Source organism: Oncorhynchus mykiss, chromosome 9, assembly GCF_057628025.1.
Source record: "Oncorhynchus mykiss isolate SJ-2025 chromosome 9, ASM5762802v1, whole genome shotgun sequence".
NCBI lineage: Eukaryota > Metazoa > Chordata > Actinopteri > Salmoniformes > Salmonidae > Oncorhynchus > Oncorhynchus mykiss.
This window is the reverse complement of record NC_143030.1, coordinates 14,231,927-14,249,328: the sequence shown is the minus strand read 5'-3', so window position 1 is coordinate 14,249,328 and position 17,402 is coordinate 14,231,927. Positions and strand designations below refer to the sequence as shown.

At 42.5% G+C, this 17,402-nt stretch overlaps 1 protein-coding gene across 17 annotated transcripts in view; it reads left to right on the top strand.

Moving 5' to 3' along the window:
- Positions 1-17,390, top strand: part of LOC110531444 (CD99 antigen-like protein 2) — a 40,493-nt gene extending 23,103 nt beyond the window's left edge. For 6 of the 17 annotated variants that reach the window (XM_036987318.2, XM_090183520.1, XM_090183516.1 and 3 more), the window contains 5 exons: positions 5,880-5,951; positions 6,233-6,277; positions 6,406-6,525; positions 6,712-6,777; positions 12,344-17,390. In XM_036987318.2, coding sequence (XP_036843213.1) covers positions 5,880-5,951; positions 6,233-6,277; positions 6,406-6,525; positions 6,712-6,777; positions 12,344-12,405 — 365 coding nt within the window. In that variant the 3' untranslated portion in view covers positions 12,406-17,390. Of the gene's footprint in view, positions 1-4,613; positions 4,677-5,879; positions 5,952-6,232; positions 6,278-6,405; positions 6,526-6,711; positions 6,778-12,343 lie in introns of all 17 variants that reach the window. The other 11 variants (XM_090183522.1, XM_090183518.1, XM_090183515.1 and 8 more) reach the window with 3 other exon arrangements.
- The last annotated feature ends 12 nt before the right edge of the window (positions 17,391-17,402 follow it).

Below are 17,402 nucleotides of genomic sequence, written 5' to 3'. Positions count from 1 at the left end.
TAGGTATGGTATACATATTGTAGTGGAGCAGCAGTAGATATGGTATACATATTGTAGTGGAGCAGCAGTAGATATGGTATACATATTGTAGTGGAGCAGCAGTAGGTATGGTATACATATTGTAGTGGAGCAGCAGTAGGTATGGTATACATATTGTAGTGGAGCAGCAGTAGGTATGGTATACATATTGTAGTGGAGCAGCAGTAGGTATTATGGTATACATATTGTAGTGGAGCAGCAGTGGATATGGTATACATATTGTAGTGGAGCAGCAGTAGGTATGGTATACATATTGTAGTGGAGCAGCAGTAGATATGGTATACATATTGTAGTGGAGCAGCAGTAGGTATGGTATACATATTGTAGTGGAGCAGCAGTAGGTATGGTATACATATTGTAGTGGACAGTAGTAGGTATTATGGTATACATATTGTAGTGGAGCAGCAGTAGGTATTATGGTATACATATTGTAGTGGAGCAGCAGTAGGTATGGTATACATATTGTAGTGGACAGCAGTAGGTATTATGGTATACATATTGTAGTGGAGCAGCAGTAGGTATGGTATACATATTGTAGTGGAGCAGCAGTAGGTATGGTATACATATTGTAGTGGAGCAGCAGTAGGTATGGTATACATATTGTAGTGGAGCAGCAGTAGGTATGGTATACATATTGTAGTGGAGCAGCAGTAGGTATGGTATACATATTGTAGTGGACAGCAGTAGGTATGGTATACATATTGTAGTGGAGCAGCAGTAGGTATGGTATACATATTGTAGTGGAGCAGCAGTAGGTATTATGGTATACATATTGTAGTGGACAGCAGTAGATATGGTATACATATTGTAGTGGAGCAGCAGTAGGTATGGTATACATATTGTAGTGGAGCAGCAGTAGGTATGGTATACATATTGTAGTGGAGCAGCAGTAGGTATGGTATACATATTGTAGTGGAGCAGCAGTAGGTATGGTATACATATTGTAGTGGAGCAGCAGTAGGTATGGTATACATATTGTAGTGGAGCAGCAGTAGGTATGGTATACATATTGTAGTGGAGCAGCGGTAGGTATGGTATACATATTGTAGTGGAGCAGCAGTAGGTATGGTATACATATTGTAGTGGAGCAGCGGTAGGTATGGTATACATATTGTAGTGGAGCAGCAGTAGGTATGGTATACATATTGTAGTGGACAGCAGTAGATATGGTATACATATTGTAGTGGACAGCAGTAGGTATGGTATACATATTGTAGTGGAGCAGCAGTAGGTATGGTATACATATTGTAGTGGAGCAGCAGTAGGTATGGTATACATATTGTAGTGGACAGCAGTAGGTATGGTATACATATTGTAGTGGACAGCAGTAGGTATGGTATACATATTGTAGTGGAGCAGCAGTAGGTATGGTATACATATTGTAGTGGAGCAGCAGTAGATATGGTATACATATTGTAGTGGAGCAGCAGTAGGTATGGTATACATATTGTAGTGGAGCAGCAGTAGGTATGGTATACATATTGTAGTGGAGCAGCAGTAGGTATGGTATACATATTGTAGTGGAGCAGCAGTAGGTATGGTATACATATTGTAGTGGAGCAGCAGTAGGTATGGTATACATATTGTAGTGGAGCAGCAGTAGGTATGGTATACATATTGTAGTGGAGCAGCAGTAGGTATGGTATACATATTGTAGTGGAGCAGCAGTAGGTATGGTATACATATTGTAGTGGAGCAGCAGTAGATATGGTATACATATTGTAGTGGAGCAGCAGTAGGTATGGTATACATATTGTAGTGGAGCAGCAGTAGGTATGGTATAAATATTGTAGTGGAGCAGCAGTAGGTATGGTATACATATTGTAGTGGAGCAGCAGTAGATATGGTATACATATTGTAGTGGACAGCAGTAGATATGGTATACATATTGTAGTGGAGCAGCAGTAGGTATGGTATAAATATTGTAGTGGAGCAGCAGTAGGTATGGTATACATATTGTAGTGGAGCAGCAGTAGATATGGTATACATATTGTAGTGGACAGCAGTAGATATGGTATACATATTGTAGTGGAGCAGCAGTAGGTATGGTATACATATTGTAGTGGACAGCAGTAGATATGGTATACATATTGTAGTGGACAGCAGTAGATATGGTATACATATTGTAGTGGAGCAGCAGTAGGTATGGTATAAATATTGTAGTGGAGCAGCAGTAGGTATGGTATACATATTGTAGTGGACAGCAGTAGGTATGGTATACATATTGTAGTGGACAGCAGTAGATATGGTATACATATTGTAGTGGAGCAGCAGTAGGTATGGTATACATATTGTAGTGGACAGCAGTAGGTATGGTATACATATTGTAGTGGACAGCAGTAGATATGGTATACATATTGTAGTGGAGCAGCAGTAGGTATGGTATACATATTGTAGTGGAGCAGCAGTAGGTATGGTATACATATTGTAGTGGAGCAGCAGTAGGTATGGTATACATATTGTAGTGGAGCAGCAGTAGATATGGTATACATATTGTAGTGGAGCAGCAGTAGGTATGGTATACATATTGTAGTGGAGCAGCAGTAGGTATGGTATACATATTGTAGTGGAGCAGCAGTAGGTATGGTATACATATTGTAGTGGAGCAGCAGTAGGTATGGTATACATATTGTAGTGGAGCAGCAGTAGGTATGGTATACATATTGTAGTGGAGCAGCAGTAGGTATGGTATACATATTGTAGTGGAGCAGCAGTAGGTATGGTATACATATTGTAGTGGAGCAGCAGTAGATATGGTATACATATTGTAGTGGACAGCAGTAGATATGGTATACATATTGTAGTGGGCAGCAGTAGGTATGGTATACATATTGTAGTGGAGCAGCAGTAGGTATGGTATAAATATTGTAGTGGAGCAGCAGTAGGTATGGTATACATATTGTAGTGGAGCAGCAGTAGGTATGGTATACATATTGTAGTGGAGCAGCAGTAGGTATGGTATACATATTGTAGTGGAGCAGCAGTAGGTATGGTATACATATTGTAGTGGAGCAGCAGTAGGTATGGTATACATATTGTAGTGGAGCAGCAGTAGGTATTATGGTATACATATTGTAGTGGAGCAGCAGTAGATATGGTATACATATTGTAGTGGACAGCAGTAGATATGGTATACATATTGTAGTGGACAGCAGTAGGTATGGTATACATATTGTAGTGGAGCAGCAGTAGGTATGGTATAAATATTGTAGTGGAGCAGCAGTAGGTATGGTATACATATTGTAGTGGAGCAGCAGTAGGTATGCAGCAGGAGATATGGTATACATATTGTAGTGGAGCAGCAGTAGATATGGTATACATATTGTAGTGGAGCAGCAGTAGGTATGGTATACATATTGTAGTGGAGCAGCAGTAGGTATGGTATACATATTGTAGTGGAGCAGCAGTAGGTGTGGTATACATATTGTAGTGGAGCAGCAGTAGGTATGGTATACATATTGTAGTGGAGCAGCAGTAGGTATGGTATACATATTGTAGTGGAGCAGCAGTAGGTATTATGGTATACATATTGTAGTGGAGCAGCAGTAGGTATGGTATACATATTGTAGTGGAGCAGCAGTAGGTATTATGGTATACATATTGTAGTGGAGCAGCAGTAGGTATTATGGTATACATATTGTAGTGGAGCAGCAGTAGGTATGGTATGGTATACATATTGTAGTGGAGCAGCAGTAGGTATGGTATGGTATACATATTGTAGTGGAGCAGCAGTAGGTATGGTATACATATTGTAGTGGAGCAGCAGTAGGTATTATGGTATACATATTGTAGTGGAGCAGCAGTAGGTATTATGGTATACATATTGTAGTGGAGCAGCAGTAGGTATGGTATACATATTGTAGTGGAGCAGCAGTAGGTATTATGGTATACATATTGTAGTGGAGCAGCAGTAGGTATGGTATACATATTGTAGTGGAGCAGCAGTAGGTATTATGGTATACATATTGTAGTGGAGCAGCAGTAGGTATGGTATACATATTGTAGTGGAGCAGCAGTAGGTATGGTATGCATATTGTAGTGGACAGCAGTAGGTATGGTATACATATTGTAGTGGAGCAGCAGTAGGTATGGTATACATATTGTAGTGGAGCAGCAGTAGGTATGGTATACATATTGTAGTGGAGCAGCAGTAGTTATGGTATACATATTGTAGTGGAGCAGCAGTAGATAGCTGGTGTAGAAAACTGTAGCAGTTGTAGTAGAGTAGCAAATACTAGGAATAGCAGTCATAGTAATAGGCTGTAGTATTAGTGTATTAGGTTTGATAGTCTGTATACTACAGTCACAGTAGTAGAATGGTAATATAGTATTTGTGAATTAGGGTTTGATAGTCTGTATACTATAGTCACAGTAGTATTATAGTACAGTGGTGGTATAGTATTAGTATATTAGGGTTTGATAGTCTTTATACTACAGTGGTATTATAGTATTTTGGTTTGATAGTCTGTATATTGCAGTAGTAGTAGTAGTAGTAGTAGTGTGTTACTATCATAGTAACACTATATTAGCCTAGTATCAGAGGGTTTATGTGGTGTCATGTCATGTCTCGTCAGATAAAGGTATTGGAGGCGGAGGCAGGGGAGACAGAGCCCCCAGCAACAGAGGAGGGAACGGGGGTAAGAACCCTGCCTGACCTACCCAACCTGACCCTAACCTACCTGGTCAACCTGGATAAACTAAACCATGCCTGTCTACTGCGCCTACCCAAATCAACCCTAACCGGCCTGTCTACTGGGCTGGGGACCAGCTTTCTGCTCTGTTCTTGGATAATACCTAGTTCTATTTAACAGCATCCCTCTCTTTTAATATCCAATCTCTGTCCTTCTTTATATCACTCTATATTTGATCTATGTGTAAATGTGTAGAATTGCAGAAAATAAGCTTCAAAAGATAAATATTTTCAGCCTCATCTCAGCCTCATGGTGTACTGTGTGTGTACTGTGTGTGTACTGTGTGTGTACTGTGTGTGTACTGTGCACAAAGCATAGCTGATGGTCTATATCCTCACTCTATCCTGTTAATGTGGTGATAATATCTGGCAACCCTGATCCTTCTCTTTCTCCTTCCTGAATGACATCTGGCAACCCCGATCCTTCTCTTTCCCCTTCCTGAATGACATCTGGCAACCCTGATCCTTCTCTTTCTCCTTCCTGAATGACATCTGGCAACCCCGATCCTTCTCTTTCTCCTTCCTGAATGACATCTGGCAACCCCGATCCTTCTCTTTCTCCTTCCTGAATGACATCTGGCAACCCCGATCCTTCTCTTTCTCCGTCCTGAATGACATCTGGCAACCCTGATCCTTCTCTTTCTCCTTCCTGAATGACATCTGGCAACCCCGATCCTTCTCTTTCTCCTTCCTGAATGACATCTGGCAACCCCGATCCTTCTCTTTCTCCTTCCTGAATGACATCTGGCAACCCCGATCCTTCTCTTTCTCCTTATTACATCTTTACACTAGAAGACCAGCGCTTGTCCTCTATATACTGTTACTGACTCCCTCGTCTACTGAATTTTCTCCTCTTTCTGGAGACCTTACTTTAGGGATGTTGGCTGTGTTTGAGCGGGGGGCGTCCCTGGCTTGGAGCCTGTCAAGTTAGGGTTGGGGACGTTGGCTGTGTTTGAGCGGGGGCCGTCCCTGGCTTGGAGCCTGGCAGGTTGGGGACGTTGGCTGTGTTTGAGCGGTGGCCGTCCCTGGCTTGGAGCCTGTCAAGTTAGGGTTGGGGACGTTGGCTGTGTTTGTGCGGGGTCCGTCCCTGGCTTGGAGCCTGGTGTGTCAGGTTAGGGTTGCCAGTTAATGCTGATTCTATATCCCTTAGGTGGATCTTTCTCAGATGATGATCTGCTTGACGTTGGGAAAGACGACACCTACAACCCTGACAAAGGCAAAGGTAATGGATGATCTTAAAAAGGGGAAATTATTAGATAAACAAACATAATAAAAGAGCGTGAGAACAGTCTTCTGAGTTCAGACATTTACCAATGCTTGTTTTTTAAAAATGAAGATACTCACTCTGTTTAACTGTTGGACAAATATGTAAACAGTGTTTACATCTGGGTAGGTAGTTAATATTTTCAATCAGGACACAGGGACCTTTTATTAAATTCATTTACATTGATTGCACATTATAATAGAATGTAACTGACTAGCTGACATGCATCATTCCTGTAGGTGGACATGGTGGAGGCCAGTCTGCCGCCGATGACAACAACCTTGGTATGACGACAACAACAATATTTTTATGAAACAACAGGTTATGCATGGCAAAGGTCTGTGTCTAATATTGATTATTGGCTGTTGATTATTGACTATTGATTACACCTCTGTGTTCCTCTGTGCTCCAGACACCATGGCTGAGACCGGAACCATCGCCGGGATCATCAGTGCCATTGGCTTGGCGCTGGTTGGCGCGGTCACCAGCTACGTCTCCTACCAGAAGAAGAAGCTCTGCTTCAGCATACAACGTAAGAAGCCAGATGGGGTTAACGTAATCTGACGTAATCTGTCTAGATCTTGTGGTATAATGTGGATATGATTCTATATAGATTTGATAACGGTGTAATGATTACCTGGGATTACAGTAATCTATAATCAGATAATCGTATCTAGATACATTCTCAGATTTACCAGACTGCTGTGTCCTGTTACAGAGAGCCTGAATGCAGACCTGGTGAAGACTGATAACCCAGATGCTGTGGTGGCCACAGAACCACAAGGTAACCACCAAACCACCCATACAGGTCCTATCTCCAGTGAATTTGGAAAGTATTCAGACCCCTTGACTTTTTCCACATTTTGTTACGTTACAGCCTTTATTCTAAAATGGATTCAATAGTTCCCCCCCTCATTAATCTACACACAATAACCCATAATGGCAAAGCAAAAATAGTTTTGGGGGAATTTCTGCAAATGTATAATTTCTTTTGTTTGTTGAAATATAACATTTGCATAAGTATTCAGACCCTTTACTCAGTACTTTGTTGAAGCACCTTTGGCAGTGATTACAGCCTCAAGTCTTCTTGGGTATGACAATACAAGCTTGGCACACCTGTATTTGGGGACTTTCTCCCATTCTTCTCTGCAGATCGTCTCAAACTCTGTCAGGTTGGACGGGGAGCGTCACTGCACAGCTATTTTCAGGTCTCTCCAGAGATGTTTGATCAGGTTCAAGTCCGGGCTCTGGCTGGGCCACTCAAGGACATTTAGAGACTTGTCCTGAAGCCACTCCTGCGTTGTCTTGGCTGTGTGCTTAGGGTCGTTGTCCTGTTGAAAGGTGAACCTTCACCCCAGTCTGAGATCCTGAGCGCTCTTGAGCAACTTTTCATCAAGGATCTCACTGTACATTGCTCCGTTCATCTTTCCTTTGATCCTGACTAGTCTTCCAGTCCCTGCATCTGAAAAATATCCCCACAGCATGATGCTGCCACCACCATGCTTCACCATAGGGATGGTGACAGGTTTCCTCCAGACATTATGTTTTGCATCCAGGCCGAATAGTTCAGTCTTGGTTTCATTTTACCAGAAAATCTTGTTTCTCATGGTCTGAGAGTCCTTTAGGTGCCTTTTGGCAAACTCCAAGCGGGCTGTCATGTGCCTTTTACTGAGGAATGGCTTCCATCTGGCAGCTCTATCATAAAGGCCTGATTAGTGGAGTGCTGCAGAGATGGTTGTCCTTCTGGAAGGTTCTCCCATCTCCACAGAGGAACTCTGGAGCTCTGTCAGAGTGACCATCGAATTCTTGGTCACCTCCTTGACCAAGGCCCTTCTCCCCTGATTGCTCAGTTTGGCTGGGTGGCCAGCTCTAGGAAGAGTCTTGGTGGAGGCCACTGTGTTCTTGGGGACCTTCAATGCTGGATGAATGTTTTGGTACCCTTCCCCAGATCTATTCCTCAACACAATCCTGTCTCGGAGCTCTATGGACAATTCCTTTGACTGTGGTTTTTGCTCTGATATGCACTGTCAACTGTGGGACCTTATACAGACAGGTGTGTGCCTTTCCAAATCATGTCCAATCAATTGAATTTACCACAGGTGGTCTCCAATCAAGTTGTAGAAACATCTCAAGGATGATCAATGGAAACAGGATGCACCTGAGCTCAATATGGTGTCTCATAGCAAAGGGTCTGAATAGTTATTCACATAAGGTATTTCTGTTTTCATTTGCAAACATAAAAAAAACTGTTTTCGCTTTTTCATTATGGGGTATTGTGTGTAGATTGAGTAAAAACATTTATTTCATCCATTTTAGAACAAGGCTGTAACGTAACAAAATGTGTAAAAAGAGAAGGGTCTGCTATCCTATCTGTGTGAGATTCAGATAATGAAGTCATTTGTTTCATCTGTTTGGATGAAGATTAATGTAGAGAACTTCTGTTCTCTGCTGCATTGATGGTACTGCAGTGTTGTTGGAGTGAAATATGAAACATTATTCTCTCCAGTTAAAGGGGTCTGTCAGGGAAAGAGAGAGAGGAGGAGACTGAAAAGAGGGAGAGAGAAGGGGAGAGGAGGGGGAAGAGAGGGAGGGAATGGGATTGGTGAGAGGAAGAGGGGGGAAGGAAGAGCAGGATGGAGTGGGAGAAAGAGATGAGGGAGGGAGAAGGTGCGGGAAGAAAGGAAGTGGGAGAGGGGGAGGAACTAATGTTTGGTGAAGAAAAGAGGAAAAGTCGTCTCCACGACCAACACCTCTCTGCTCATGGAAAAGTAGTCTCCACGACCAACACCTCTCTCCTCATGAAAAAGTAGTCTCCACGACCAACACCTCTCTCCTCATGGAAAAGTAGTCTCCACGACCAACACCTTTTTTTATTTTTTTATTTTACCTTTATTTCACCAGGTAGGCCAGTTGAGAACAAGTTCTCATTTACAATTGCGACCTGGCCAAGATAAAGCAAAGCAGTTCGACAGATACAACAACACAGAGTTACACATGGAGTAAAACAAACATACAGTCAATAATAAAGTATAAACAAGTCTATATACAATGTGAGCAAATGAGGTGAGAAGGGAGGTAAAGGCAAAAAAGGCCTTGGTGGCAAGGTAAATACAATATAGCAAGTAAAACACTGGAATGGTAGTTTTGCAATGGAAGAATGTGCAAAGTAGAAATAAAAATAATGGGGTGCAAAGGAGCAAAATAAATAAATTAAATACAGTTGGGAAAGAGGTAGTTGATAGGGCTAAATTATAGGTGGGCTATGTACAGGTGCAGTAATCTGTGAGCTGCTCTGACAGTTGGTGCTTAAAGCTAGTGAGGGAGATAAGTGTTTCCAGTTTCAGAGATTTTTGTAGTTCGTTCCAGTCATTGGCAGCAGAGAACTGGAAAGAGAGGCGGCCAAAGAAAGAATTGGTTTTGGGGGTGACTAGAGAGATATACCTGCTGGAGCGTGTGCTACAGGTGGGAGATGCTATGGTGACCAGCGAGCTGAGATAAGGGGGGACTTTACCTAGCAGGGTCTTGTAGATGACATGGAGCCAGTGGGTTTGGCGACGAGTATGAAGCGAGGGCCAGCCAACGAGAGCGTACAGGTCGCAATGGTGGGTAGTATATGGGGCTTTGGTGACAAAACGGATTGCACTGTGATAGACTGCATCCAATTTGTTGAGTAGGGTATTGGAGGCTATTTTGTAAATTACATCGCCAAAGTCGAGGATTGGTAGGATGGTCAGTTTTACAAGGGTATGTTTGGCAGCATGAGTGAAGGATGCTTTGTTGCGAAATAGGAAGCCAATTCTAGATTTAACTTTGGATTGGAGATGTTTGATATGGGTCTGGAAGGAGAGTTTACAGTCTAACCAGACACCTAAGTATTTGTAGTTGTCCACGTATTCTAAGTCAGAGCCGTCCAGAGTAGTGATGTTGGACAGGCGGGTAGGTGCAGGTAGCGATCGGTTGAAGAGCATGCATTTAGTTTTACTTGTATTTAAGAGCAATTGGAGGCCACGGAAGGAGAGTTGTATGGCATTGAAGCTTGCCTGGAGGGTTGTTAACACAGTGTCCAAAGAAGGGCCGGAAGTATACAGAATGGTGTCGTCTGCGTAGAGGTGGATCAGAGACTCACCAGCAGCAAGAGCGACCTCATTGATGTATACAGAGAAGAGAGTCGGTCCAAGAATTGAACCCTGTGGCACCCCCATAGAGACTGCCAGAGGTCCGGACAACAGACCCTCCGATTTGACACACTGAACTCTATCAGAGAAGTAGTTGGTGAACCAGGCGAGGCAATCATTTGAGAAACCAAGGCTGTTGAGTCTGCCGATGAGGATGTGGTGATTGACAGAGTCGAAAGCCTTGGCCAGATCAATGAATACGGCTGCACAGTAATGTTTCTTATCGATGGCGGTTAAGATATCGTTTAGGACCTTGAGCGTGGCTGAGGTGCACCCATGACCAGCTCTGAAACCAGATTGCATAGCAGAGAAGGTATGGTGAGATTCAAAATGGTCGGTAATCTGTTTGTTGACTTGGCTTTCGAAGACCTTAGAAAGGCATGGTAGGATAGATATAGGTCTGTAGCAGTTTGGGTCAAGAGTGTCCCCCCCTTTGAAGAGGGGGATGACCGCAGCTGCTTTCCAATCTTTGGGAATCTCAGACGACACGAAAGAGAGGTTGAACAGGCTAGTAATAGGGGTGGCAACAATTTCGGCAGATAATTTTAGAAAGAAAGGGTCCAGATTGTCTAGCCCGGCTGATTTGTAGGGGTCCAGATTTTGCAGCTCTTTCAGAACATCAGCTGAATGGATTTGGGAGAAGGAGAAATGGGGAAGGCTTGGGCGAGTTGCTGTTGGGGGTGCAGTGCTGTTGACAGGGGTAGGAGTAGCCAGGTGGAAAGCATGGCCAGCAGTAGAAAAATGCTTATTGAAATTTTCAATTATGGTGGATTTATCAGTGGTGACAGTGTTTCCTATCTTCAGTGCAGTGGGCGGCTGGGAGCAGGTGTTCTTATTCTCCATGGACTTTACAGTGTCCCAGAACTTTTTTGAGTTAGTGTTGCAAGAAGCAAATTTCTGCTTGAAAACGCTAGCCTTTTCTAACTGCCTGTGTATAATGGTTTCTAGCTTCCCTGAACAGCTGCATATCACGGGGGCTGTTCGATGCTAATGCAGAACGCCATAGGATGTTTTTGTGTTGGTTAAGGGCAGTCAGGTCTGGGGAGAACCAAGGGCTATATCTGTTCCTGGTTCTAAATTTCTTGAATGGGGCATGTTTATTTAAGATGGTTAGGAAGGCATTTTTAAAAAATATCCAGGCATCCTCTACTGACGGGATGAGGTCAATATCCTTCCAGGATACCCCGGCCAGGTCGATTAGAAAGGCCTGCTCGCTGAAGTGTTTCAGGGAGCGTTTTACAGTGATGAGAGGAGGTCGTTTGACCGCTGACCCATTACGGATGCAGGCAATGAGGCAGTGATCGCTGAGATCTTGGTTGAAGACAGCAGAGGTGTATTTAGAGGGGAAGTTGGTTAGGATGATATCTATGAGGGTGCCCATGTTTAAGGCTTTGGGGAGGTACCTGGTAGGTTCATTGATAATTTGTGTGAGATTGAGGGCATCAAGTTTAGATTGTAGGATGGCTGGGGTGTTAAGCATGTTCCAGTTTAGGTCGCCTAGCAGCACGAGCTCTGAAGATAGATGGGGGGCAATCAGTTCACATATGGTGTCCAGAGCACAGCTGGGGGCAGAGGGTGGTCTATAGCAGGCGGCAACGGTGAGAGACTTGTTTTTAGAGAGGTGGATTTTTAAAAGTAGAAGTTCAAATTGTTTGGGTACAGACCTGGATAGTAGGACAGAACTCTGCAGGCTATCTTTGCAGTAGATTGCAACACCGCCCCCTTTGGCAGTTCTATCTTGTCTGAAAATGTTGTAGTTTGTTGTTGTAGTCTCCTCATGGAAAAGTCGTCTCCACGACCAACACCTCTCTCCTCATGGAAAAGTCGTCTCCACGACCAACACCTCTCTCCTCATGAAAAAGTAGTCTCCACGACCAACACCTCTCTCCTCATGGAAAAGTCGTCTCCACAACCAACACCTCTCTCCTCATGGAAAAGTCATATTTGTGGCTATGTTTAGTCTTTTGTACTTTACTTCAGATGAAGTAGATTTGATTAGAGTAGATGAAATTCCCTTCCATTGAAAATTGCCATAAGGCTGATTCTAGTTGTAAAAGGTTTATGAAGGCATTATTAAGCTTTAGAAGTTGCAGTTTGTTGAAAGTGTGATCAGGTTTATTACCGTCAGTTTAACCTCTCCTCTCCTCTCCTCTCTGTCTCTGTCTCTGTCTCTAGTTCAACAGACTCTTCTGGAGCCCCCCAACGCTGAGCCTCCTAGTCAGGATAACACTGTCTAATATCCCACCCGTCCGTCTGGCCTCGTCCCCCAACCTACACAAACACCTGCACACACACGAAGAGGGTGTGACAACACACACTTACACGCTCTCACATTGGGGAATATCCCCCCCCCCCCCCCCACCTCATACGCCAACACACACTCACCACTTTTGAAGGATAGTTCCATCCCCGTTATACCTTAAGAATTGTAGATAGATGGTGATCAGCAAACTGTCTGAAATGTAGAGTTCCACTGACAGCCATGTTGACGCCACCAAGTTCCATGTCATTCTAGAATCTTAATGTCATTCTAGAGTGGGAATGGTATTGTGACATCACTATGGTTCGCCGACCTCTGTAGACCTACCCCCCGCCACACTGTGTGTACATATCATTTAATTTATTTGAACTGTTTTAAACACCACTAATATGCCTGTTTACAATTTGATTATGAAGGAATGGTAGCCTAATCCTAGATCAGTTTTTATTTGACAATGATAGTCAGAGGATTTGCTATACTTAAGCACATACAGATCCTGGACCAGGCTTTCATCTTGGTATTTCCTGAAAGATAGTGTGGTACATAGTATAACCCACATTCTTTCCCCCTAACTCTGTTATCCAATCAAAAATCTTAACCAAATAATTACCCCCCCATTCCCCCCTAGTACATATACCCCCCTCATTCCCCCCTAGTACATATATCCCCCCCATTCCCCCCTAGTACAAATATCCCCCCCTAGAACATATATCCCCCCCCATTCCCCCCTAGTACATATATTCCCCCCTAGAACATATATCCCCCCCATTCCCCCCTAGCACATATATCCCCTCATTCCTCCCTAGTACATATATCCCCCCCATTCCCCCCTAGTACAAATATCCCCCCCTAGAACATATATCCCCCCCATTCCCCCCTAGAACATATATCCCCCCCATTCCCCCCTAGTACATATATTCCCCCCTAGAACATATATCCCCCTCATTCCCCCCTAGTACATATATCCCCCTCATGTGATTTTTCTACCATTTCTACCTTCATGTTATTGTCCTAAAGAAACAGAGTTTTGCGGTGGTTTCTTCCATACGTTAATGTTTAGAAGCTGCATTTTTATAGCCTGGTTGTCAGTCTGTTTGTGCTTTCTTGCCAACTCCTTATCACTCATTGTAATGGCAGTCAAATCAAATCAAATTTATTTATATAGCCCTTCGTACATCAGCTGATATCTCAAAGTGCTGTACAGTCGTATGTACTGCATGACGATGACAGAAATAGAATTGATTAGAGCACAACCAGATCTGGGAACCAGGCTAGCACTTTTATAGTGTTGATTTTAGGATGATGTTTTATTTTTTATGAAGCGATGTTCATTAGAAGAACTCAATTACTTACTTACTCTGCAGAGCTGCTGCGTAAATGTCCATGATGTGATTTGCGTTTGTTTTAAGAAACTGAAGAGAATATAAGCTCTTTTCCAATATCCATACTAGCATACTACTTAGGGAACAAACCCGTGTATTGGGTCCTAGCATTCTAAGTAGTATGCTAGGATGGACATTGGAGCACACTCAAAGGCTCTGTTCCAATAGCCACACTAGTGTACTGCTTAGTGAACGATACCAGTGAATTTGGCGTGCATTCTAAGTAGTATGCTAGTATGAATATTGGGAGTGTAGCCTTTAAGTCCACTTGTGTGGAAAATGGGAATGTGATGAAGATACACAATGTATAAAGACTAGTTAGTATCTGTTTTGTCTTATTGAGATAATGCCTGTGCTAGAGAAAGTGAAGTAAACGTGAAATCGAAGCCTAGTCGAACTTAAAACTTCTTGATATTGAAGTAACGTAACGGTTGCGTCCCAGACTGCATTGCATCAACCAACGGTTGCGAGTCACGTCAGCGAGTGCGTAGCCGGGCATCAGATTGCTATATCAATGAGTTGTTTAGCAGATATGGAACAGATTTACACACCTATCCAGGCGTTGTGACTTCTGGCAAGCTTCTGCAATGTAGTCATCCTGGAACGTGCCCAGTGGTTCTGTAGACTGGACATTTTGTTTGACTGGACAAGGCTATACATCGACTTGTGAAGTTCTTCAGATTGAGCTATTTGCTATATGATATCAGAGTTAGTTCATCTCTGTGATTTGGATAGTGTTTATACTAGCTGTTGCTTGTTGTTAGGAAAGGTCGAGGTGAATTACATTTCAATTCACTTTAGTTCATTCAAGAAGCGAATTCAAATTCCATGTCAAAAATTTAGAAAATCCTTTCATAAAAAAATAAATGGCACATTTCAATTTGATTTTGAATTTAAAATCACTCCTTTTGAATTGAATGATTTGAAATGGAATTGGCCCGAATCCTGATTAGGAGACTAGTAAGTGGAAAGTGAAGCTTGTAAATTGCAGCGTGAGTATATTTTTGTGTATTTACTATTTCGTTGTTGTATGATCGTATTCCTTGATATTACGGTGTATCTTAATGATCTATACACTCGTTCCTAAGTGTGTTTTTATTCAAATAGTTTCCGTCTCTGCTCCCCCACTCTTTCTAAACTAACGTTGTTTACTAGAGTGGCTTTTGTCTTAACTACTTAGCTGAACTTATCTAAATATTGTTTTAGGTATAGAAGGTTTCCAAGTGATTTTATTCCAGATAACATAACAAACCTTTTTAGGGCAGATACTCAAATGACACCCTCTTCCCTTTGTAGTGCACTATTTTATTCTATATAGGGAATAGGGTGTGATTTGGGATGCACTCCCACTGGAACCTGCGCCCTGTTCTGTTCGGCTCCCTTGTTGCCTTGGAAACGCAGCTCTAGAACCACTCCTCCTGTGAGGTTGAGGCGCTCTCCCTACCTGCGTATACTCTCCGCCTTTAACAACTGCACCAGGATCAGTTACTATCTTACTTATAATAGATGAGATAAAGATTTAGGGTGGAGGAACTGTTGTTAACCCTTTGATAAATAAGGACAGAACATTCCATCCTTTGTCAATCGTTCTTATTAATTCTAGCCGTTGACATCATGAAGGACCGTAGCATTCCGGGATAGGACAATAGAACTGTCCAGAACTTCCACTCTACAAAGGGTTAATAACTGTTAGTCAACATTCTCCTCTCCTGTCATCCAGATGCAGGTGCTGCAGTACTGATGGTGCTTCTCGCTATGCCTTATAACCTGCTGGCTCCCGCAATACTAAACACACAGAACTAGAACCAATAGAATGGAATGTTCAATGAGTAGAATTCAGATTCTATTAGTGCTTTTCTCAGTGTTCTACACATGAAACATTAGTGTGGGAACCACCAACCAAATATCAGTGGTTTGAGGGCCTGTGTCCATTCTATACGTTGTCTTTCTATGGTTAAAAAACACCTCCGTGACAGAGCTGTGCTCACACAAAATAAACAATGAATGTTAAACGAATGTACTCTCTCTAAATCAGTTGCGATAGCGATCGCTCGTAGCAAATGTTCTTAAAACCCACCAAAGATGTGTTGAATTGCTGATTTTAAGATTGGACAATATTGGACCTTGGTGTTGTGCTTTGGGTTGAATGTTTCACTCATTGACTGGCAAGTGTCTTCCTGTACGCTAGTAACATCACATAAAAATCTCAAATAAAAATCACATAGAAATTCCTTACAAATATTAACTTTTTTAAACACGGATTCAGACTGTTAGAACTAAGAATCCCCCACCCCCTATCCTTAGAGACAAAGCTTGGTAGAAATTTGACAATTTGAAGAGCAGAGTTGTGTGAGTGAGACTTGCCTGTGTGATGAGTACCATCTTCTAGCACTATGGTTTGAAATGGTATTAAGGTGCCTCTTGGTTGCAGTATGGATCATTTGCCTGATTTTGAAAATTAGAGGTGTTTCGAAGATGTAAAAAAACTACTAGTTTATACAGTAGTATACAAGTCAGTGAACCAGGAGTTGCTGCATGCTCAATAGTTTGCAGTCTTAAGGCTTTGAGGTTGCCCTTTTGTTTATATGGTTTACGGTAACAGACATATCAGCAGTTGGATCCCCTTAAATCTTGGGTGCTCCTCTACTACACACATGACGGTAACGGGCTATAACAGAACTGTACAGAAATGAAAAGCATGTTTTTGGATATTTAGCTGTAGTGTTTGGAAGTTTTCCTCATCGGGTTATCATTGGGATGGCCTGGGTGCCAGTCTATTTCTGCTCTCTTGCCAACTCCTTACGGCTTGAAAATGACAGCAATGGAGTTGGCAAGTAACAAGAGCACAAACAGACTTGGGACTGGAGTGTAGTTGGACCAGAAGTAGTAGTTGGTGAATGTGAGGGTATTTATACACTGCCAGTAAAGTCTAGGATAAGAACATTATGTATTGGACTGTTATGTCAAGAGAAACCAGGAAGGAACTATTCATATGAGCCGATAAGTTCCAATCCAGCTCCAGTCAACGCTGGCTCTGTTCAAAAGTAGTGCACTAGTATCTAGGGAATATGCTGTTATTTCAGACACCTCAGTTTGGTTTTCTGTGCAGATATACTTCCCCTAAGATACGTTATGACATCAATGTCCCATCCTTCTTAATCCTGTTCTAGTGTGATGTCATCCAGTCCTTACACTAGCGTCACTCCAAACCCACTGACCTGTTAGAACACAGGGCTCTTATGACATCACAATGTACATGATGTATTCAGAATGGCCTTCTGCATGCATGGAATCCACGCCTGATTCACTAGTGCCTGTCAATTGACCCCCACACACACACAATTTTACATGTATGCATATACACATACTTATGCACGCAAACACACAGTTAACAAAGGGCCACTGGTAACTTGGACAACTTGTTATAATACTAAACAGACATGTAATGACAGATTATTCCTATACTGCTGCAGTTCTATACATCTATATTTCACTGCTGTCTCGCTCACTGGCAAATACATTGTGGAACGACGACATTCATACGATCAATCAATGAAACCCAATAAAATTTGAAAAGAAACCCAAAGACTGT